The following is a 25,183-nucleotide window of genomic DNA, read 5'->3' as shown; positions in this document are numbered from 1 at the left end:
GGCATTGTCTTGTAGCATCGGGAGCGTGTGGTAGAATGTAGTGTTAAATGTGCGCAGGCGCGGTGTACAGCTGACACTCACATGTGTATGTTCGGCTGTTTTTGGCTCGGTAGTGCTTTGTACTGCGCAAGCGCTGCGCCTGCGCAATACATGGGGGTCATTATCCGCTGGGGGAACTTTTTCGGCAAGACACCGGCTCTAAGTAAAGCTTTGCAGATCTTCTTGTAGCCTTCACCTTTCTTGTGTAAAGAAATAATTTTCTTTCTCAGTCCTTGTGACATCTCTCTTCCATGTGGTGCCATTGTTGACAGCATGAAATAAGAAGGGGTTTTCCTTGTTAAGTAACGCCCTTTAAGGCCTCATTCTCACGAGGCGGATCCGCTTCCACGGAGTCCGCCGGCTCAGCGGGAGATCTCTCCGTTGATCTCCGCTGAGCCGGCGGATGACCGGTCCCTCTCTGCTCACTGAACGGGGAGGGGCTTGTCGAGCGCCGCTGGTTTCTATGGAGAGATTGGACGAAAACGGACAGCATGTCCGTTTTCATCAGATCTCACCCGATTTGATCCGCCAGCGACAGATCTGAACGTAGAGGCATCCGCCTGCTTTTAGCGGATCGGACCGGGTTGGATGTCAGCGGACATGTCACCGCTGACATCCGTCGATCCATAGACTAGCATGGAGCGCCCGTTCAGGTCCGCCGTCAAAACTGACAGGCGGACCTGAACGATCCGACCGTGTGAAAGGGGCCTTATAGTCAGCTGTCTGCTGGACATCTGTTTAATGAATGATTAGACTCTCCTGTAGTTGAATTCTTGTTAATTAGGATTTTGTTGTCTCAAATTTAGCTTTGCTATTATGTGGCCCCTTTCACGCTGAGGCGCTTCTAAACTGCCAGTAAAATAGTGAGCCTTTTGAAAAGCTTTATATTAATTTCAATGGAGAGGGGCGTTTTTTCACCGCACTGCCCCAGTGTGAAAGCATTCATTGATTTTAATGGAAATAGGTTTTCGTGAGCTTTTCAGACGCTTTTTTTTTTTTAGCATGAAAGCGCCTGAAAAGCACCTCAGTGTGAAAGGGGTCTAAGACTTTCATTGGGGTGTATTCATTTTTGCAACACGGTCTTGAATGAATTTGTTAGGCAAAATACTTTTTTGTTTTGTGCAAATTAACAAATCTCGGTTGTGATCAATGGCCCACATTTGTGGGAGTATTTTGTAGTATAGTGTCCCATAGAATATGTTGATTCTAAAAAGGAAAGTAAAGGTTTTCTGACATCTGTTGGGGTGTACTCATTTATGCTGAGCGCTGTGTGTGCTGCAGAATAGTGAGTTTGTAAAACAAGACATTTACATTTTTTTTGTGCATTATGCACTTTTGTGTCATCAACAGAAAGTCATGTACTGATAGCTTTTTATAGAATGTCGTCTGTTTGGTTTTAGGGGTTAATTTTCCAAAGCGGCATGTTCTCAGTATGACATCAGGAGCAGAAATCCTTCTCTGTCACCTTGCATATTTATGTAATGCACAGTCACTAATGCATTAATCCTTTGGACAATCCTCTTTATGTATAACATATGGGCGCTGTAATTTGCAAGGATGGTTTTCCGACACCTGGATAGTATTATTACAACTGCGCTGGATGGAAAATTGGAAGCAGTTTCCTAACGAACGTTTGCAGCAGCCCTGACTTGTAATCAGTGGATGTCTAGATCGGCTGGTCATGTCCAGCAGATGAGACAGAAGACCAAGTGTTCGGGATTCAGCGGGAGAGAGGCCAAGGTCTGACATTTAGCACGCCACTGACTTCAGACAAGAATAATTACACATTTTGCAGAATTCTCCTTGAGGACCTATCACACGCACAGCAGCACAAAGACCTATGTGCAATTACAACCAGGGCTAGGCAGATCCTGTGTGGACAGTGTACTTGGAAAAGTATCTTGGTTCTTTATACTGCATCTCAAGGCTTGTTTAGATTGCAGTGTTTGAATTGATTTAAAAAAAAAAATTATAATAGGTCAGCAGTGCGTTGAATACAAGTAAATGTATCATAGCACCATCTCTTGCTCTTGAAGTTTTTATGAGCATTTGCTGTGCCTACACCCTAAATATATCTGCTGTCTCCTGGATGGGACTCAAGGGACCTGTCCAAGTCCATCCTAGCCTATAACTGTGTATCTTTGACATTGTGTTATAGCTGTATAGTTCTTTATGTGCAGGTCCTCTCAGGATACCTAGGCCTGAACTCATACGGCTTCTTCCTGCCTGCAGTGGTTCTTCTAGGATTTTCTCTGTATGTACACATGATAACAATAACCCTTTTATTACAGAGAAAAAAAATACACTGGACCTTATTTATAGGGATGCAGAATTGTATATGTCTTATATCATCCAATCATCTTTAAAGGGTCAGGGCTTTTTTTCAGGGGGAACTTGATGGAACTCAGTTCCACCACCTCTGGCTCAGACCCTTGGGCTCTCCACAATCACTTGTAAACACAGAAGTCTGGTTTCTATGTTTACAAGTGACAGCTCTGCACTCTGTATGTAATGCAATCCTGGTATTTAATGCCCCTTTAAGACCCTCCTACTGTTCGTGAAATTTGACTGACCACACCCACTATTTGATGTGATTTGGAGGGTGTGTGTGGGGGAAGGGGTTTTGGGGAGTCATGGTTGAGTTCCAGCACCTATTGTTTGAGAAAAAAGCCCTGTAAAGGGTTAGTTCACCATTACCAAAAAACTGCCTATGCAGGTAAGGGGTGCCTGTAGCAAAAAACAGCCTACAGATTTGACCAAAGTTGAACAATGTTGTTTACTATAGGTGTAGGACATGTGTGTACCTCCCAAAAAAACTCCCAGAGGTTGCAACATCCCATCCTGCTTTGTTGCTTGGACGTTGCTAAGACTCTCCTAGCCGATTCAAACCCTCCCGCATGTGCTCTGTCTCCCCTGTTGCAGTAGCTCTGAGCTCAGTGATGCTGTGATGAAGGCGATGGGGATCACACATGTGCAGTGATTATAGAGCTTGCTCTTCTGCTGATGGGGGTGAGCGTCTTAGCAATGTCCCAGCAACAAGACAGAACAATGTGTGAAAAAATAATTAACAAAAGTATATGTTCTACCCTTAGCCGATCTTTTCCTTTCTGCTTAGCACCTATTGTCAAGGAAAAAATCCATATATTGTGCATTCTTTATAAAGTGGATTGTGTAATCGTTTATAAAGTGATACTGCGATCGTGCATCTGTGTTCTCTGTGCTCCAAACGTGAATTCTGCAGAACGACCACATCCTCTTTTTATCTATTTTACACATGCCCTGTGCACCCCTGAATGTATTTACCCACTCACCAGAGGGTTTTGACCCTATAACCATAACCGTTTCTGATACTCCACATCGTCATGAAAGGAAAGGACTGATCTTTTAAATGCTCTTCTGTGGCTCCCACCCGGTCTCCACTCTGGTACCACCTTCCAGGGTTATATTACTCCATATGCTATAAGAACAGAGGGATCTGACATAGCAGATTATCACCTGTTTATTAAAATAGCACGTAAACACAATACACTAATTTGGTATAAAAAAGTGTCAGGCAATGATAAGAATTCTCACCTGGAAATGCCGCGCAGCGTGCGTTCCATGGGCCAGATGTGACGTCACCGAAACCATGTTCTACGCGTTGCGCCCTGCCCAGGGCCTCTTCCTCAAAGAGTGGTTGTGTTTCTGAAATTGCATTGCAGTTATGTTATGTGGTCAGATTAGATGCAGATTGTTCTGAATGAAATGTTACCTTAAATGTGTGAAATTGCAGTATAAATTTGATAAACGTCCCTATTTTTGTTTGCAGATATGGAAGAGCTGATAGTGGAGCTACGATTGTTTCTACAACTACTGGACCATGAATATCTCACCACCACTGTGAAGGAGAAGAAGACTGTGATAAGCAACATTCTGCAGAGGATACAGTTATCCAAAGGTTAGTTGGACAGGCCGAGAGAAGCTTGCGCCATGGTAAACCCAGCAAGCCGCCAGTCCGCTGATGAAGTGAAACAGCCAGTACAGTTATGACAACAATGTACAGTTCATATAAATGTCATCACCATGATATATCAGCAGATAGTTTCATAGCATAGCTGGAGCCCAGCAGTGTAACATTTCATTATATTTTTAATAAAAAGTCTACTGAACTGTTAAAGAAACTACTACATTTTTGTGACTTTCTTTGTGTTAGACAGATTGAGGATTGGGATGCCTGCCTTTACACCCGCATGAACTTTAATGGCATCCCAGTCTTAGTCTGTAGGGTTCAATATGAGTTGGCCCACCCTTTGCAGATAAAACAGCTTCAACTATTTTGGGAACGCTGCCCACAAGCTTTAGGAGTGTGTCTATGGGAATGTTTGACCATTCTTCTAGAAGCGCATTTGTGAGGTCAGGCACTGATGTTGGATGAGAAGGCCTGGCTTACAGTCTCCGATCTAATTCATCCCAAAAGTGTTCTATCGGGTTGAGGTCAGGACTCTGTGCAGGCCAGTTAAGTTCCTCCACCCCAAACTCGCTCATCCATATCTTTATGAGACTTGAAAACCATTTGGTGGAGGGGGGATTATGGTGTGGGGTTGTTTTTCAGGGGTTGGGCTTGGCCCCTTAGTTCCAGTGAAAAGAACTCTTAAGGTGTCAGTATACCAAGACATTTTGGGCAATTTCATGCTCCCAACTTTGTGAGAACAGTTTAGGGATGGCCTCTTCCTGTTCCAACATGACTGCAAATCAGTGCACAAAGCAAGGCCCACAAAGGCATGGATGAGCGAGTTTGGGGGGGGGGGGGGGGACTTGACTGTCCTGCACAGAGTCCTGACCTCAACCTGATAGAACATCTTTGGGATGAATTAGAGCGCAGACAGTGAGCCAGTCCTTCTCTCCAACATCAGTGCCTGACCTCACAAATGCGTTTCTGGAAGAATGGTCAAACATTCCCATAGACACACTCCTAACCCTTGTGGACAGCCTTTCCAGAAGAGTTGAAGCTGTTATAGCTGCAAAGGGTGGGCCAACTCAATATTGAACCCTACGGAGTAAGACTGGGATAAACCTGTCACAAGTCTGGACAACTCACAAGCTTGGGCAAATTCATTAAATTATAAATTAAAAATTGATTCACCATAAACTCGCCCCAAGTGAACTCAAATTAGCAGCGCTAAAACAATCCCTAACCATAAAGTGTCATAAAGTGAAAAGTGATAAAAAATTAAATCAACCAAATGATATAATCATAACATCACTCCTCCCCATTAATGTGCATCAAGTGATATGATCAAAAATTCACAAACATTGGTGCGCAAACCAATAAAGTGAATAACATAACTGTGCACACAAAATATGATATATAAACAATAAATTATAAACTGTGTGAATAGATGTGAATCAGTCCACAAAAATATATCAATATATAAAATAATATATAAATATGTGTCCACAAACAATCCAAAAATGAATAATCCAAGAAAATTCCGTGACGTGATATAGTGCAGATCTTCCACTTAATTGAATCTTCCACCGCACCTCTGTGACTGTGAATCCACTCCCCTTAGGTAAATAAACTCACCGGCTCCTTTTGCCCACACTCTCGTGTCAGGGCCACCAAGCCTTTATCCCACACAATAAGGGGAAATATATGATCTCCAATGGTACACCTTTAACTATCCAGAGTGTGATGCCAAAGAGCTCTCTCCGCATGAAAAAAAGAAAATAATCCAATAGTGCAATAACGTATTGATATTTATTTTAAAATAACAAACTCCTCAACCATTGAACTCACATCTTTAAAAATCATTGCAAGCTCAGAAATAGCACAGCACAGCAAACTGTCACAGCATCAACTCAAATCAGTAAACCAGTGTGTGGTGGTCGCGGCGGACCCAGGTACTGCGCTCTCAAAATACCCGTCTCACCCGATCCCTGGTGTAGATAGGACCAACTTCCGCACTTCCTCGTGTGGCGCTCTGCCTGAACGCCCTAAGTTCATCTATAGAAGGGCCCCCAGTTTTGGAGATAGGGTGGTGAGAAAGATCCTTGATCCCCCTGGGCGCCCGTCTATAAAGATAGATTTAAATGGATTCTATCCATGTAGGAAGTGTATATGCTGCAAAACAGCTAGAATTATTAATAGAGGAATGAAGAGTATCACTAACTACGAAAATGAAACCTTTGAAATAAGGGAGTTCATTACATGCAACTCATCGTATGTGGTGTACTTAATGTGGTGCCCCTGCGGTCTGTTTTATGTTGGGCGCACCAAACGACTTCTTAGGGTGCGGATATCTGAACACATGTCTAACATTAGAAATGGATTCAAATACCACAGTGTGTCCCTCCATTTCAAAGAGAAACATGATCAAGACCCTAGTCTTCTCCAATTTTGTGGGATTGATATAGTTTACCCTACCTGGAGAGGTTCAAATCGGGTGAGGGACTTATCCCAACGTGAGACTCGATGGATATTCCTGCTCAAGAGTCTTTTTCCGAGGGGTCTCAATATAGAACTGGACCTTAACTGCTTCATCAATGATTATTAATTTAAATTTTTTTTTTTTTTCTGGATAGTTAAAGGTGTACCATTGGAGATCATATATTTCCCCTTATTGTGTGGGATAAAGGCTTGGTGGCCCTGACACGAGAGTGTGGGCAAAAGGAGCCGGTGAGTTTATTTACCTAAGGGGAGTGGATTCACAGTCACAGAGGTGCGGTGGAAGATTCAATTAAGTGGAAGATCTGCACTATATCACGTCACGGAATTTTCTTGGATTATTCATTTTTGGATTGTTTGTGGACACATATTTATATATTATTTTATATATTGATATATTTTTGTGGACTGATTCACATCTATTCACACAGTTTATAATTTATTGTTTATATATCATATTTTGTGTGCACAGTTATGTTATTCACTTTATTGGTTTGCGCACCAATGTTTGTGAATTTTTGATCATATCACTTGATGCACATTAATGGGGAGGAGTGATGTTATGATTATATCATTTGGTTGATTTAATTTTTTATCACTTTTCACTTTATGACACTTTATGGTTAGGGATTGTTTTAGCGCTGCTAATTTGAGTTCACTTGGGGCGAGTTTATGGTGAATCAATTTTTAATTTATGCTTGTTATTATTTAAGCAGCAGCTCAGATTCAACTTTCTCTCCATCAGCGCAGCGTTTTTGGGTGTATGAGTGGGCGGATTTTTGTACACCTGATTATTTACAAAATTCATTAAATTGCCTGATCAATGATGACAAAATGCAGAAGCTGAAGTTCCTTCAGTAAAAAATAAATTTCCAAGGAACAGTAGATTCATTGATGTGGGCAAATAACTTTTAATGCAAATTCTAACTGCACTGGTCATTGCAAGCTTGGTCCAGCCTCTTTTGCCCTCCTAAGTCTCATTATTTTATTGTGGTAGGTGGACATATTGACCAGTATTGGCGATATTAAGGCCTAAGGCAGGGATATGCAATTAGCAGACCTCCAGCTGTTGCAGAACTACAAGTCCCATGATGCATAGCAAGACTCTGACAGCCACAAGCATAACACCCAGTGGCAGAGGCATGATGGGACTTGTAGTTTTGCAACAGCTGGAGGTCCGCTAATTGCATATCCCTGGCCTAAGGGATGGGACCAAGCTTGCCATGAACATGTTGAGATTGGATATAACTTAAGGTGCCTTTCCCTAATGATTTAGACATGTCTTTTCACTGTAAGTAACCCCTTGTTTTTGCCGTTTGACTTTCCTGGGTTCCTCTAGTTTTGCTTTTAAAGTGAACCTGTGATTTTCTTGTGCAGTGCAAACAGGTTAAAGCAGAACTACACTGCATCTGAGCACTACAAACCAAAAACTCTTTTTTTATTCATTTTTAATATTCAAAGCAAACCTTTGTATTTGGGTAATTGTGTGTTTTCTTTCCCCCCATCTTTTTATGTGAGAATGCCAATGATTGGAAGTTGACCACTTGGGTACCCATTGCTGTCACATGGGGATGGTGATAGAGACTTCAGCTCTATATAAAACTCCAAATCGTAACTTCGAACTTCGAAAGATTTATGTTTATCTTAAATTCTTACAATCTCCTTGCCATCTGGCATAGTTTAGGTTTATGCCCTGGATATTAGAGCTGTACCCACCTGACCTTTTCCTATATGGATGCTGTAGGAGGGTTGGCATAGTACTGTATACATACCGTATATCAGAAAGGCAGACTGCATGAATGGATGGGCACAGATAAGGTTAGCGTGCCAGTCTTACCCCTGCCCTACCTTATTGTCCCTCACATGAGATGTTCTCTCTTGCTGCTGCATAGCTCCTCAGCATTCTGAGACAATAGGAGGTTAATGAAAACTACATCATGTGGCTTTTTTTTTTTTTTTTTGCATGCCAAATGCCATCCAGCCTGGCTATTATTATTATTATTATTATTGTACAGAAATTATATAGTGCCAACAGTTTACGCAGCACTTTACAATATAAAAGGGAGACAATACAGTTACAATAAAATACAAGATGATTAAGAGGGCCCTGCTCAGAAGAGCTTACAATCTAATAGGGTGGGGCAGGTGGTACAAAAGGTTGTGACTGTGGGGAGTGAGCTGATGGAAGTGGTAAAATTTTATTTGAAGGTGTGATAGGCTTCCCTGAAGAGAAATCCTGGAGATGAGCATGGGAGGAGAAGACAAGGGAGCTTGAGAGTAGGAGGTCTTGTGAATGGCTTTGTATGTTGTGGTTAGTATTTTGAATTTAAATTGCTGGGCTATGTTCACAGATCTTTATAATGGACGTATAGGTAGAATTTTCTTATTTATAAAAAAAAAAAAAAAACTTTATTTCCTCAATAAAACAAACAAACAAAATAAGACAAAACAAAACATCATACACTTTAGACCAAAATATTAATGCAAATTCAAGATCCAACCACACATACAGACATTGAGAAGTAATAGATTTCAATAAATCCACCACTTCCACCCAAAAAGTAACTAAATATGGACAGGTCCAGAAGATGTGTATGAAATCCCCCTGAACGGCTCCTCACCGCCAACACTCAGAAGAGACCACAGGATTTATCCTTTGAAGTCTATGTGGCACGATATATGCTCTATGTACCAATTTAATTTGGATCATACAGTCTTTCAATGATACCAGGGATCGCAGAGGGAAATCCCCACACGCTCCTCAAGTCTTCCATGTCCAGATCCAGTATGTCTCGTGTCCACCTAGCTCTAAGACCCTCCAATGGCAGGAGAGAAATGAAGGTAAGGTGAGAATACAGTCTCGAGGGGGGCTTCTCCGGACATGAGCACTAATTCTAGAGTAGATTGTGTGATCATTAAACAATCTTGTGGAAACTGGACATGAAAAGTATGGGAAAGCTGGAAATATCTAAATAAACGGGAACTTCTAGGTAGCCTTTTCAATACTGTCTAAGGCAGCAATAAGCCTTGGTATGTTGTTACCAAAGATCCTCCACTGCTATAGATTGTGTTCAAAAACATTTTAGCTCCAGGAGCATGATAGTGGCTCTGTTCTTCCCCAATGTGACCTTCTTTTGGATGTTATCCCATATAAAATTCCCTTCCATTTGCTATTAGCCCCCGTTTACACCTGAGTGTATTGGAACCATGGACCTTATGGTCTTGCTTTAGCAGCCCCAAATATTGTCTTGCATCTCATGTGTTAAATTATTCTTATTTTCAGCAGAATTGGAGCTGAAGAATCATGTTCACAAGGCTGAGACATTGAGCAGCGTGCCGGCCCCACCGCAAATGCCTCTTCCTGAAATCCCCCAACAATGGCTGGTGAGTGTTCCGCTTATTCACGGTCAGGCCAAGTATTTCAGGTCTTATTAACGTGCTTTATGTAAATAATCGTTTGATTCCTGTGAGCCGTGCAATGCCCATGGGATAGATCGAGTGGAGACAATAACACGGAGTATGGAGTCCTGTCCGCACAGCTTAGTACAATATCTCTCCGCTCAACTTTTTCTTGGAAAGCGAAAGTAACGTGAAACGGTTCCAACGTTCACTGAATACTGAGCCAGTCAAGGCTGAGCCAGGCTCAGCAAGAGGGTGGGAGACGCACAATATTTTATTAACTGATTTCATCTTTGGCGCACAAGCTTGGCAGCCTATGTTCTTATTCTTTTATCATAATTTATTTGTGTGTGCTTGCCCTAATGAGTGGGATAATGCCTAAAAGTAATGTTTCTGTTATTTTATACTCTGCGTTGGTGGCGGTTGCATTGGTACCACCAGAGTTATATGTAAAACAAAAATTGTGTTTTGGGAAAAAGTCATGGCTGCCCAAAACTGTTAACTGTAATCTGTTATTGGCAATAAGAAGTAGCTCTCTGTGTTTCTGGGTTGCAATACTATGGGATTGATTTACTAAAACTGAAGAGTGCGGAATCTGGTACAGCTGTGCATGATAGCCAATCAGCTTCTAACTTCAGCTTGTTCAATTATGCTTTGACAAAGAAAAAAAAAACACTGGAAGCTGTTTGGTTTCTATGCAGAGCCCTTTAATGTGTGTGTGTGTGAAAATATACACTATATTACCAAAAGTATTGGGACGCCTGCCTTTACACGCACATGAACTTTAATAGCGTCTTAGTCTGTAGGGTTTAATATTGAATTGGACCACCCTTTGCAGCTATAACAGCTTCTAGGAAGGCTGTCCACAAGGTTTAGGAGTGTGTCTATGGGAATGTTTGACCATTCTTCCAGAAGCGCTATTGTGAGGTCAGGCACTGATGAGGATGAGAAGGCCTGGCTTACAGTCTCCGCTCTAATTCATCCCAAAGGGGTTCTATCAGGTTGAGGCCAGGACTCTGTGCAGGCCAGTCAAGTTCCTCCACCCCAAACTCACTCATCCATGTCTTTATGGACATTGCTTTGTGCACTGGTGCGCAGTCATGTTGGAACAGGAAGGGGCCGTCCCCAAACTGTTCCCACAAAGTTGGGATCATGAAATTGTCCAAAATGTCTTTGTATGTTGTCGCCTTAAGTGTTCCTTTTTCTGGAACTAAGGGGCCAAGCCCAACCCCTGGAAAACAACCCCACCTCCCCCAAATGATTTGGAGGGAGGTGGGGTTGTTTTCCAGTGGTTGGGTTTGGCCCCTTAGTTCCAGTAAATAATCCCCCCTCCCCCAAATGATTTGGAACAGTACACGAAGCAAGGTCCATAAAGACATGGATGAGCTAGTTTGGGGTGGAGGAACTTGGCTGGCCTGCACAGAGTCCTGACCTCAACCCAATAGAACACCTTTGGGATGAATTAGAGTGAAGACTGCGAGCCACATCAGTGCCTGACCTCACAAATGCGCATCTGGAAGAATGGTCAAACATTCCCATAAACACACTCCTGACGCTGCAAAGGGTGGGCCAACTCAATATTGAACCCTACGGACTAAGACTGGGATGCCATTAAAGTTTATGTGTGTGTAAAGGCAGGCGTCCCTTTTACTCATTTTGGTAATGTTATCATTATTATTATTTAAGGTATTATATAGTGCTGTCAATTTATGCAGTGCTTTACATATACATTGTACATTCACATCAGTCCCTACCCTCAAGGAGCTTACACTCTAAGGTCCCTAACTCACATTCCTATACTAGGGCCAATTTAGACAGAAGCCAATTAACCTACCAGCATGTCTTTGGAGTGTGGGAGTAAACCCACACAGGCACAGGGAGAACATGCAAACTCCAGGCAGGTAGTGTCGTGGTTGGTATTCGAACCAGCGACCCTTTTTACTGCTAGGCGAGAGTGCTATCCACTACACCACTGTGCCGCCCAGTAATATAGTGTATATAACTACAGCTTAAAAACCATACAACCCCAATTCCAAAAAAAGTTGGGGCGCTGTGTAAAATCTACATAAAAACAGAATGCAATGATTTACAAGTCTCATGCACCCATATTTTATCCACAATAGAAAATACAAAACGTCATGAGAAAATTTACCATTTTAAGAAAACAAAGTTAATTTTGAATATAATGGCAGCAACATGTCTCAAAAAAATTGGGACAAGACGATGTCTACCACAGTGTAGCATCCCCTCTTCTTTAAACAACACGGTAAACATCTGCAAACTGAGGAGACCAGTTGCTGGAGTTTGGGAGAGGAATATTGCCCCATTCTTGCCTAAAATAGGATTCTAACTACTCAAGAAATCCTATGTCGTCTGTGTCATATTTTTAGTTTCATTATGCACAAAATATTTTCAGTTTGGGAAAAGTCTGGACTGCGGCAGGCCAGTTAAGCACACGGTCTTCTACTACGAAGTCTTGCTGTTATCATAGATGTAGTAGGTGGTTTAGTATTGTCCTGCTGAAACGGGCAAGGCTTTCCCTGAAAACGTCATGGAAGCATGTGCAGCTCTAAATCCTGAATATCTCTTTCACCATTGATGGTGCCTTTCCAGATGTGCGAGCTGTCCATTCCATACAAGATACAGACTTTTCAACTGGGCACTGATAACAAGCTGGAAGGTCCCTCTTCTCTTTAGTCTGGAGGATGCAGTGCCCATGGTTGCCAAAAATGTCAAATTTTTAATCGTCTCACCACAAACCAGTTTTGCACTTTGCAACAGACCATTTTAAAAGAGCTTTGGCCCCAAGAAGATGACTGCATTTCTGGATCATGTTCAGATATGGCTTGTTCTTTGCATGATAGAGTTTTAACTTGCATTTTTGGATGGCACGGTGAACTGTGTTCACAGACAATGATTTTTGGAAGTATTTACATCACAGAGAGCCCAAAGATTACAGGTATCCAATATTGCATTTCAGCCTTGTCCCTTCCACACAGAGATTTCGCCAGACTTTTGGAATCTTTTGATGATGTTATGTACTGTAGATGATGATATATTTAACCACTTCAATACTGGGCACTTTCCCACCTTCCTGTCCAGGACAATTTTCATCTTTCAGCGCTGTCATAGTTACATAGAAGTGAGGTTGAAAAAAGACACAAGTCCTATGTGTGTGATTATATGTCAGTATTACATTGTATATCCCTGTATGTTGTGGTCATTCAGGTGCTTATCTAATAGTTTTTTGAAACTATCAATGCTCCCCGCTGAGACCACCGCCTGTGGAAGGAAATTCCACATCCTTGCCGCTCTTATAGTAAATAACCCTCTATGTAGTTTAAGGTTAAACATCTTTTCTTCTAATCTTAATGAGTGGCCACGTGCACTGACTGCACTGATAGGCAGCACTGATGGGCACAGATAGGTGGCACTGAATAGGCAGCACTGATAAGGAGGTACTGACAGGCATGACTGAGTGGTATCTGAAGGGCACTGACAGGCATTACTGATGGGGCACTGATTGGCACTCTTATGGGCACTGGCAGGCGTTTAATATGGGGCACACGCTGGCAGGTGATTGGCACATCTGACGGGGGCTGCACTGATAATCAATGTTCTGATTATCAGCGCAGACACACACCCCCGACCGGGAGAGCCGCCGATCGGCTCTCCCTGTTAGCATGAACCGAGGAAAGCTCCCTGGTTCACGCGATGATCAGCTGTGATTGGTCACAGCTGATCATGTGGTAAGAAACCTCTGTCAGAGGCTCCATACCACGATCGGAGTTGCGGTGTGTCAGACTGACACACAGCACCTCCGATCGCCGCGCTGCGTGCCCCTGCGGGAGCACGCCGGCTTGTTATCCTGATCACGTCATATGACATCCGATCAAGATAACTAAACCACTTTGCCGCCGTCATATTGCTATAGGGCGGGCGGCAAGTGGTTAAAGTATTTGCAATTTTACATTGAGGAGCATTATTCTGAAATTGTTTGACAGTTTTTAGATGCAGCTTTTCACAGATTGGTGAAGCTCTGTCCATTTACTTTTGAGACACTCGGACTCTCTAAGGTGCTCTTTTTATACCCAATCATATTACTGACCTGTTGCCAATTAACCTAATTCGTTGCAAAATGTTTCCCCAGCTCCTTGTTAGTACCACTTATTTTGACAGCTTTTTGTTGCCCTGTCCCAACTTCTTTGAGACTTGTTGCTGCCATCGATTTCTAAATGACCTTTTGTTCTTTAAAATTGGTACATTTTCTCAGTTTAAACATTTGATATGTTTTCTAATGTGAATAAAATATGGGTTTATGAGATTTGCAAATCATTGCATCCTGTTTTTATGTAGATTTTACACAGGATCCCAGCTTTTTGGGAATTGGGGTTGTAATCTGAAATACAGTTGACCCAAAATCCTTTGGATCCAAGGATCGAAGGTGCCAACGGGTAAACAGACCCTGTGTATGTGGATAGTTACTGTAAAAATAGTTCATAAGAAGTTCATAAGAAGTCCAGTATGGAACTGCCGCGGTTGACCTTCTTCTAAAAAACAAATTCTGGCTGCTTTGTGTTGATTTACTAAAACCGGTGTTTACCAAATCTGCCTCCAGGTTTTTTTTTGTCCAAACTTAATTAAACAAAGCGTAAGTTAGAAGCTGATTGGCCACCACGCACAGCTGCACCAGATTTTGCACTCTCCAATTTTAGTTAATCAACCACTTTGAGTCACTGACTACCAACAAACAAGCAGGTTAGAAAGTCAAAATGAAGTTCAAGAATGGTGACCTTAATAAGCCCCTGGATGAGCAAGAATTGGAATTGGAATTGTGTACACACGCTCGGAATTTACGACAACGGATTTTGTTGTCGGAAAATTTGAGATCCAGATCTCAAATTTTGTGTGACGGAAATTCCAATGGAAAATGTCCGATACACACGGTCGGAATTTCTGACAACAAGCTCCCCACGAACATTTTCTGTCGGAAAATCCGACCGTGTGTACGGGGCATTAGAGAGAGCTATGCAATTAGCGGACCTCCAGCTGTTGTAAACCTACAAGTCCCATCATGCTCTACCTCTAGGTGTCATGCTTGTGGCTGTCAGAGTCTTGCTATGCCTCATGGGATTTATAGTTCTGCAACCCAGCCCACGTGCAGAGCCCGTCAGGAAGTCGGCACTGCACTGCGCTAATCACAGGCAGCGAGACATTTCCTGATCTCTGTAGCCGTGCATCGGGAAAATGTCTCACTGCTTGTGATTAGCACTTTTTTCCCCTCTGTTTTCACCTGGTGATCTGGACAGTAACACACCTCCTGTATTAGAGAGCCCCCACTCTGGATGAATGAGCACGGGGGGCACCTTTGGACAGCAGCATTGTCTTTCTGGGGGGAGGGGTGTGTATTGGCAGATTTAAATACATTTACAAATCGAAGCCAGACTCCAGATAATACTTTATAAGCAGTTACAGCAATCAGGCCAAGATAGACCAAGCTTTTTTTGGGGGGGGGGTAAAGGTTTTACATTAATAAATAAAAGCTGATCATTGTAAGCAACCCTGCCAGTGTTAAATGGTTTGTATCACCTGATACATTCTGCTGGAGAGCTTGTTCTTTTGAAAAACAGACTTACGGCCTGGATCACCAGGTAAAACTAAAAGAAAGGAAGCCTAAAAAAGAAAATGAATGCAGCCATCACATCTAAGAAATGGTAAGCTGCAATATAATAAATGTTTTCTTTTGGGCTTATTACCACTTTAAGGGTAAATTAGGTTTATAAAGCCTATAACCAGCATGAATAAGGGAGATGGAGAAACTTGTGTCCAGGGTTGAGGGGAAGCTGATAAACCTTCATCTGGAACTAAAAAAGAGGGATGAATAGTAAGTCTATACATAGGCCTGGTGAATCAAAGATGGATTAACTGTCCAGAGATGCAGTAACTGGATCTTGATACTACTCAGTAGGATCCTGGTACTACTCAATAGGATCCTGGTACTACTCAATAGGATCTTGGTACTACTCAGTAGGATCCTGGTACTACTCAATAGGATCCTGGTACTACTCAGTAGGATCCTGGTACTCCTCAGTAGGATCCTGGTACTCCTCAGTAGGATCCTGGTACTCCTCAGTAGGATCCTGGTACTCCTCAATAGAATCTTGGTACTACTCAGTGGGATCTTGGTACTACTCAGTAGGATCCTGGTACTCCTCAGTAGGATCCTGGTACTCCTCAATAGAATCTTGGTACTACTCAGTGGGATCTTGGTACTCCTCAGTAGGATCCTGGTACTACTCAATAGGATCCTGGTAATACTCAATAGGAGCTTGGTACTACTCAATAGGATCTTGGTACTACTCAATAGGATCTTGGTACTACTCAATAGGATCTTGGTACTACTCAGTGGGATCTTGGTACTACTCAGTGGGATCTTGGTACTACTCAGTGGGATCTTGGTACTACTCAGTGGGATCTTGGTACTACTCAGTGGGATCTTGGTACTACTCAGTGGGATCTTGGTACTACTCAGTGGGATCTTGGTACTACTCAATAGGATCTTGGTACTACTCAGTAGGGTTCTACAAATGCTGCTGGTTACTGGCTGGTAGTGAGGTGCATATACTGGGAAAGTTAGCATTATGGTAACAATACAGGGCATAATAGACCAAGGTAATAATTTAGATTGTGGAGGGGAATATTCTGGTTTGCAGTAATGTATGGTTGATGAATGCCAATCTGACATGGGTGGAAGGAAAGAAAATCACTTGATTTCTCCTATCAACACAGTCATTGTTGGGGAACCCCTCCTGCAGTGCCATTGTATTCTGCTTGAAGGGAGGGGGATGTTGAACCTTTCAGGCCAGCAGAGCGTATTGATTACTGCTAGCGTCTATGGCCACCGACAGTAATCACGTGTAAAGAATCCGACAGGCTGGTTGTATCCAAGTCAATCAATTGATCAACTTGGGTATAATCCTGCTGCTCATATAGTAGATGGATCGAGTCTCTGCCAGTCCCTGTTTAACCTGCTGGGACTCAATACATCTATGGGTGGCTGAATTCCATCGTGGAGACCTGCACCCTGTGAGGTCAGTTTTGGATGGAAGTCACCTCAGTCAGATCAGTATGTTTTGTGAATTATGGGAGGAAACCTGAATAGCTGGATAAAGTACACACAAAAACGAAAGATATAGCAAATTCCCTACAATCTTATCAGCAGTGGCAATTTAGAACAGAACCTTAGTGCTGCAAGGCTAGTGCACTAATAAATATACTGTACATCTTGCTTGCTTATCGATGGTGGAACCACCAAAGAAATGGATCGATGACCTGCAAACATCTAAACCGGTATGGATCCCTGTCATTGTAACACTTTTCAGGCAACTTCCTTTAATTTGTTTCTGCTATCCTCAGTGTTTTTTTAGTAACCTGCTACTGCCTTTTCCCATGACGAAAATTCCCACGGGTATGTTCTTTACAGAACTGAAGCAAATCTTCATGCCGCATCCATGTCTGTGCGGCCTGAGATTCTCGTGTGTTAATGACAGCCAGAAAAATGGAAGGTGTGATCCAGGGATTCACACAAGGCTGCTGACAGCAAACATCAGCCAGCCAAATGGGCTTTCATTTCTGGATGACAGATAGAAAAAACCTGGTACTGTGGTTGCTAATGACGAAAATGGGATTTTACTTGACCTTTCATTTATTAGAGGGAAACCTTGAAACATATTATTTTTGGAAAGTACCAAAGCAGGTGCAAATTTTTTTTATTTTTTTTCCAGCTTTACAGCTGCTAAAGAATAGTGGTACATTTAGTATCCTTATCCCTTGAAAGTTAACCATACCCAACCCCCAAAGCTCCATTTTTTCCTATGGAAAAGTTTCCCATTAATCGTCTCAGTAGATTGTGGTCCAGGTGGAACACAGCCGGTAGGCCTCTGAAATGAGGGCATTGTGGCTCCCAGTGGCCCACACAGGGAAGATCTCAGAAGCGTGGAAAAGTAAGTGTAATGCCCTGTACACACGATAGGATTTTCCAACAGATTTTTTTCCGAAGGATGTTGGCTCAAACTTGTCTTGCATACAAACGGTCATACAAATGTTGTCGGAAATTCCGAACTTCAAGAACGCGGTGATGTACAACACGTACGACGAGCCGAGAAAAATGAAGTTCAATAGCCAGTGCGGCTGTTCTGCTTGATTCCGAGCAGGCGTGGACTTTTGTGCGTTGGACTTATGTACACACACTCGGAATTTCCGACAACAAGTTTTGTTGTTGGAAAATTTGAGAACCTGCTTTCAAACATTTGTTGGTGGAAATTCCGACAACAAATGTTCTATGAAGGATACACACGGTCAGACTTTCTGACAAGCTCACATCCAACATTTGTTGTCGGAAAATCCTATCATGTGTACAGGGTATTGGACTTAAATGTACGAGTGGGAGGATTTTAAAGGGAAACTGTACAGTTACAGATGTTTTTGGGGAGTAATTGCAAATTATACCTGCAGATACTGTACATACAAGAAGCACTGCCTACCTGAGGAATAGTTTTTTTTTTTTTTTTATCCAGGCATTGTTGTACTTTACTATTCCTTTACACTGTAATCTGGTGATCCTGGAACACACCTGCTGGTGATGCTGGAACAACACTCTGCTTGCTGCCTTTAACACACAGTAAAATATGTCGGTATTGAGAGGTTTCCTTTAACTACCAATCAGAGAGTGATCTACCTTGAATGTTTGATAGGTAGGTGGTGCAGTAAGCAGAAAGAGAAAGTGGCACAGTAGATACTTGAGGGAAGTACACTCCTACTGTCCTCCTGTTTTACCGTATGGGGTAATATTTTTATTTTGTGGGGGATGACAGAGAATTCTGATAAAGATAAATAGATAAACATTATGCCTTCTGCACAGTTGCCATCTTTACTGGGCAGAATTAGTAGCTTGTTGTAGCAGTGTTTTCACTTGTTGCCTGCAATTGCTTTTTAACCACTTCAGTACCGGGCACTTTCACCCTCCTCCTGCCCAGACCAATTTTCAGCTTTCAGCACTGTCACATTTTGAAAGACAATTGTGCAGTCATGCAATGCCGTACCCAAACAAAATTTTTGACAGATAGAGCTTTCTTTTGCTGGTATTAAATCACCACTGAGTTTTTTTAATTTGTTGCTAAACATATGTGCACTGATGAGGCGGCACTAATATGCAGCACTAATTTGCACTGATAGGGTGCAATGATGTGCACTGATGGGCGGCAATGATGGGCTGCACTGATAGATGGCACTGACAGGCATCACTAATGGGCACAGAAAGGCACCAGTGGTGGGCACTGGCAGGTGTTGCTGATGGGGCTGCACTGAAAATCATTGCACTGATTATCAGTGCAGCCCCCCCCCTGTCAGGAAAGCTGCTTTTTGGCTCTCCTCTACTCATGCGCTGTTTGCGTGAATAGAGGAATGTCGATAACCAGCACTTTCTAGTTACACTGTGATCAGCTGGGATTGGACACAGCTGATCACATGGTAAAGAGCCTACATCATAGGCTCTTTACCATGATCAGAGATGCGGTGTGTCCGAGCAATACACCGCACCACCGATCGCTGCGATGCGCACCCCCTAGGTGAATAGAGGAATGCCGATAACCAGCACTTTCTAGTTACACTGTGATCAGCTGGGATTGGACACAGCTGATCACATGGTAAAGTGCCTATGTCATAGGCTCTTTACCATGATCAGAGGTGCGGTGTGCCCGAGCAATACACCGCACCACCGATCACTGCGCTGCGCACCCCCTAGGTGAATAGAGGAATGCCGATAATCAGCACTTTCTAGTTACACTGTGATCAGCTGGGATTGGACACAGCTGATCACATGGTAAAGTGCCTATGTCATAGGCTCTTTACCATGATCAGAGATGCGGTGTGCCCGAGCAATACACCGCACCACCGATCGCCGCGCACCCCCAGGGGCATGCATGATTGGCTTGTTCTGAAGGATGTCATATGACGTCATATCCTATTAAAACATTGCTGTGCTTCTAGCAGTCAAGCACATGTGGAAGAATTTAGGTTAGGACTTCTATGTGGTGGTTACTACTCCTCAGCATATCATATCTGAGTATATTGAACCAGCGGATACAACTTCCACCAGTAAAATGCAGATAGGAGCCTCCATTTTTCTGCTCTGGATCTGCTGGTATTCTTGGTGCTATAGTGATGATGGAATTGGGCACTGACACCGAGTCCATTATGGTGTCACATCCTGGACTACACGTGATAATGGTAACATTAGGTTTATTTAGTGATCCTACTAATTGTTTTAGAAATACTATATAATCATCCTATTAGTGTTCTTGTTTAAAGTATTTAATTAGCATTACTGCTGAATTGCTCGGGGTTTCCCACCTCTGGGTCTTTTCCTTTTGCTTAGTCCAACTTTATTTGAACAAAAACAGAGCGTTGCTGGAAACATGGACTTTTCCATGACAAGCTCCCATGCAATGAAACATTGTTAGACAGCATGAAAGAACAGCTAGTACAATCGTAAATTGATTCCATCTGTGTTGACATTGGCCATAGACAGCGGCTCAGCCCAGCCCGATAGTTACCATTACTGTAAAGGTATCTGACTCAGACATGAGCCATTTGTGTTTCATTTCCCTCTTTCCTTGCTTTCTGTTTTCCTTCCACCTAGGAGAAAACAAGGAGGGATTGACTTAAAATATTGCTTTACAAATCCTTCATGATATGGTGTTTCTGGTTCTGGCTTCAGATTGATCTATAAAATGTGTGTTGTATTATCTTATGAAACATCGTTCCCTAGAAATATTGAAAGAGCACCTGGAAGGGTCAGCTTGAAGCCTGATGTCCTCTTTTAGCCCACGTTCACATTGAAGCGATTTGGCATGCGATTTGACATGTAAAATTGCATGCCAAATCGGCGGCTATTGCCGGCAACAGCACCGTCCACGACTTTCCCAAAAGTACTTATAGTACTACTTTTGAGGACTTTGGGGGCGATTTGTATAGACATCTGTAAAGGGAACCCGCTCAGATGTCTATCAAATCGCCCCTGAAGTCGGACTGCATTGCCGGGTTGAAATCGTGCAAATTCAGCTGATTTCTAACCCGCTCCAATGTGAACCTAGGCTCTAGCTTGGTTCACACGGATGAGATGCGGGAAGCGCACAGGAATCGCAGCATTTCCCGCAAAGCAATCGCACCGTGCTCATGTGATCTGCTCCGGGTGTCAAACGTTAATGACACCCTAAATGCAGTTTGCTTAAATCAGATTGCATGGGTATGAACACCCATGCGATCCAATTCTAGTGCAGCAAAAAAAAAAAGTGCCTGTACCCTTTTTATGCGGATGGTGTGCAATTTGCGCTATACAAGATGGGTTCTAATTGCACCTCATAGAATCCCATGCGATTTGCACAGGAATGCGGTGCGATTCCTGTATGAATCACATGCAAAGTGATGCATCGCATCAGTGTGAATTGTAAGGAGAATTGGGGGGATTATCAACTGTGTAGAGATGAGTGAACCAATCCAAGGTTCATGATGGCCTGCCACATTGATCGAATCTAGATACGAGGGCTGTACCAAAAGTAATGCAAAAGTGGGCATAACCTTTTTTTTTTTTTTTTTTTTTAATTAACTTACATACTGTAGGTTTTTTAAACTTCGTATGTTGGTAGAGTAAGGCTGGGTTCACATATGTTCGGATGTGGTTTGCAGTCCACGGTCCAGTGCGTTCCTGTTCACCGGTTCAGGTGCAAATTTTTGCCTCAATTTGCACCTGAACCGGACCCATAAAGCACAGAACCTTTTTTCAAACTGCACCGTGGCCGCCCTGGACATGTGTGAACCGGCTCTATTAAGAGCCAGACACATCTACATGTCATGCGAATTGAATGCGGTGTAAAACGCATCCAATTTGCATATATGTGAACCCTGCCTAACTATTCTTCTTCCTCCCTCTTTTTCTTTGCAGGTAATTAATGGATTCCAAGCAGAAGCAACGTGCTATGACCGAGCTTTTGATGAAGTAGGGGTGAAGGCTGTCCAACATCCACAGAAGGCTACAGAATGTTTCTGGAGATAACTCCACTGACAAGAGTCACCAATGACAAGTAATTGCTTTTTTCAATGGTGCCACCTCCGTAAACATTCCGTAGCCTTCTGTGGATGTCAGACTGCCTGCACCCCTCCTTCATCAAGAACTCAATGATGGTATGTTGCTTCTGCTTGGAATCCATTATTTATCTCCGATAAGAAGAGTAAAGCAGGGTATACACGCAGAGTTTTTTTCGTTCTACTAGCGGATTGAAAAAAAAAACCTGACAGATCCTCCCATCAGCACAAGCCATGTTGATGTAGGGATCTCTCCAGTTGCTCTATTTTATTCTGGCCCCTTCCTATCATTATACACAGATTAGCACTTGCAGCCATTGGCTGTAAGCGCTGATCAAATGTTGGTTTTACAGCATGATTTATGAACAGACAGTGGTACACACAATCGAAATTTGTCTGGTTCCTGCTGAACCGGCTGAATTTCAGTACATGTGTGCCAGGCTTAAGAGTTATGCTACCAACATGAAATATGAGCAACCTACAGTGCCTTGAAAAAGTATTCATACCCATTGAAATTTTCCACTTGTTGGCAAATAGAGTCCACCTGTGTGTAATTTAATCTCAGTATGAATACAGCTGTTCTGTGAAGCCCTCAGAGGTCTGTTAGAACAGTGGTCATCAACCCTGTCCTCAGGGCTCACTAACAGGCCAGGTTTTAGTATTACCTTGGGGAGATGCAGACTAGAATACTGCAATCACTGAACAGCAAATGATATCACCTGTGATGTATTTCAGTTATCTTGCAAACCTGGCCTGTTAGTGGGTCCTGAGGACAGGTTTGATGATCACTGTGTTAGAGAACCTTAGTGAACAAACAGCATTATGAAGGCCAAGAAACACACCAGACAGGTCAGGGATAAAGTTGTGGAGAAGTTTAAAGCAGGTTAGGTTATAAAAAAATATCCCAAGCTTTAAACATCTCACAGAGCACTGTTCAATCCATCATCCGAAAATGGAAAGAGTATGGCACAACTGCAAACCTACCAAGACATGGCCGTCCACCTAAACTGACAGGCCAGGCAAGGAGAGCATTAATCAGAGAAGCAATCAAGAGGTCCATGGTGACTCTGGAGGAGCTGCAGAGATCCACAGCTCAGGTGGGAGAATCTGTCCACAGGACAACTATTAGTCCTGCACTCCACAAATCTGACCTTTACAGAAGAGTGGTAAGAAGAAAGTCATTGTTGAAAGAAAGCCATAAGAAGTCCCGTTTGCAGTTTAAGAAAAGCTATGTGGGGGACACAGAAAACATGTGGAAGAAGGTACTCTGGTCAGATAAGACTAAAATTGAACCTTTTGGCATAAAAGCAAAACGCCATGTGTGGCAAAAAACTAACATTGCACATTACCCTGAATACACCATCCCCACTGTGAAACATGGTGGTGGCAGCATAATGTTGTGGGGATGCTTTTCTTCAGTAGGGACAGGGAAGCTGGTCAGAGTTGATAGGAAGATGGATGGAGCCAAATACAGGGCAATCTTAGAAGAAAACCTGTTAGAGTCTGCAAAAGACTTGAGACTGGGGCGGAGGTTCACCTTCCAGCAGGACAACAACCCTAAACATACAGCTAGAGCTACAATGGAATGGTTTAGATCAAAGCATATTCATGTGTTTAGAATGGCCCAGTCAAAGTCCAGACCTTAATCCAGTTGAGAATCTGTGGCAAGACTTGAAAATTGGTGTTCACAGACACTCTCCATACAATCTGACAGAGCTTGAGCTATTTTGCAAAGAATAATGGGCAAAAATGTCACTCTCTAGATGTGCAAAGATGGCAGAGACATCCCCAAAAAGACTTGTAGCTGTAATTGCAGAGAAATACGGTTCTACAAAGTATTGACTCAGGTGGCTGAATACAAATGCACGCCACACTTTTCACATATTTATTTGTAAACAAATTTGAAAACCATTTATCATTTTCCTTCCACTTCACAATTATGCCCCACTTTGTGTTGGTCTATCACATCAAATCCCAATAAAATACATTTATGTTTTTGGTTGTAACATGACAAAGACCCCTTTCACACTGGGGTGGTGCAGGCGTTAGTGGTAAAGTGCCGCAAGTTTTAGCAGGGCTTTACAGCTGTTTTAGCTGCGCTTTTCGGCCGCTAGCAGGGCACCTTTAACCCCGGCTAGCGGCCGAGGAAAGGGTTAATAACGCCCATTTTGCAGCGCTGCCAAACTGCTTTGCAGCGCTGCCTTTTCATTTCAATAGGCAGGAGTGGTGGAGGAGCTCCCACACCGCCTCAAAGATGCTGCTTGCAGGACTTTTTTTCCCGTCCTGCAAGCGTACCACCCCAGTGTGAAAGCATTTGGGCTTTCACACTGGGGAGGCATGAGAGGCGCCTTTCAGACGCTATTTTTAGCGCTAAGGCTGCATTCACACTTGAGCATTTTGTTTTCAGGCAGAAAGTTGCACGTTTTTACCACATTTTTTGCAGCGGTTTTGCACAGGTCAAAAGATCACCATTGTAAAAAGCAGAAAAATGCTTCAGGCTACAAAACGCTCAGATGTGAACAGGGGCCATTTTAATAAATGAGATTTTGCTTGTTGGGCGTTTTTTGGGGCATTTTACGAGTGTCTTACGAGCTGAAAATGCTCAGGTGTGAATGCAGTCTAATGCCGTGTACACACGACCGGACATTTCGACCGAACTGGTCCGACGGAATGAATCTGTTGGACAATTCGATCGTGTGTGGGCTTCATTGGACCTTTTCTTTTGAAAAATCTGTCAGACTTTACAAATAGAACATGTTTCAAATCTTTCCGACGGACTCGAGTCCGATTGAAAAATCCGTTCGTCTGTATGCTAGTCCGATGGACAAAAAAGGACGCAAGGACTTTGGTGTGATCATGTCTAGGCAAGTCCGTTTCGTTGGAACTCCGTCGAAAAGTTCTTCAGAGTTCAGTCCGACCAAAAGTCCGGTCGTGTGTACACGGCATAAGACGCCTGAAAAGCGCCTCAGTGTGAAAGGGGTCAAAATGTGGAAAATTTCAAGGGGTGTGAATACTTTTTCAAGGCACTGTGTGTAAGTGAATAAAAAGTTTTGCCCAGTTTGCATTACTTTTGGTACATCCCTTGTATATCTGGTTCAGTGGTCAAATATGAATTTGAACAGGGACAGACTTGTATGTTGGAGGTCTACACAGCAACATAGTTTTATGAATGTGGAT

At 42.8% G+C, this 25,183-nt stretch overlaps 1 protein-coding gene across 4 annotated transcripts in view; it reads left to right on the top strand.

Moving 5' to 3' along the window:
- Positions 1-25,183, top strand: part of AFAP1 (actin filament associated protein 1) — a 224,159-nt gene that overhangs the window by 94,402 nt on the left and 104,574 nt on the right. For 2 of the 4 annotated variants that reach the window (XM_073610727.1, XM_073610710.1), the window contains exons 2-3: positions 3,848-3,976; positions 9,753-9,850. In XM_073610727.1, the coding sequence (XP_073466828.1) occupies positions 3,848-3,976; positions 9,753-9,850 (227 nt within the window). Of the gene's footprint in view, positions 1-3,847; positions 3,977-9,749; positions 9,851-25,183 lie in introns of all 4 variants that reach the window. The other 2 variants (XM_073610719.1, XM_073610702.1) reach the window with 1 other exon arrangement.

The sequence above is a fragment of the Aquarana catesbeiana genome, linkage group LG01 (genome assembly GCF_042186555.1).
Source record: "Aquarana catesbeiana isolate 2022-GZ linkage group LG01, ASM4218655v1, whole genome shotgun sequence".
NCBI classification, from domain to species: Eukaryota; Metazoa; Chordata; class Amphibia; order Anura; family Ranidae; genus Aquarana; species Aquarana catesbeiana.
This window is presented reverse-complemented; position numbering and strand designations above follow the sequence as displayed.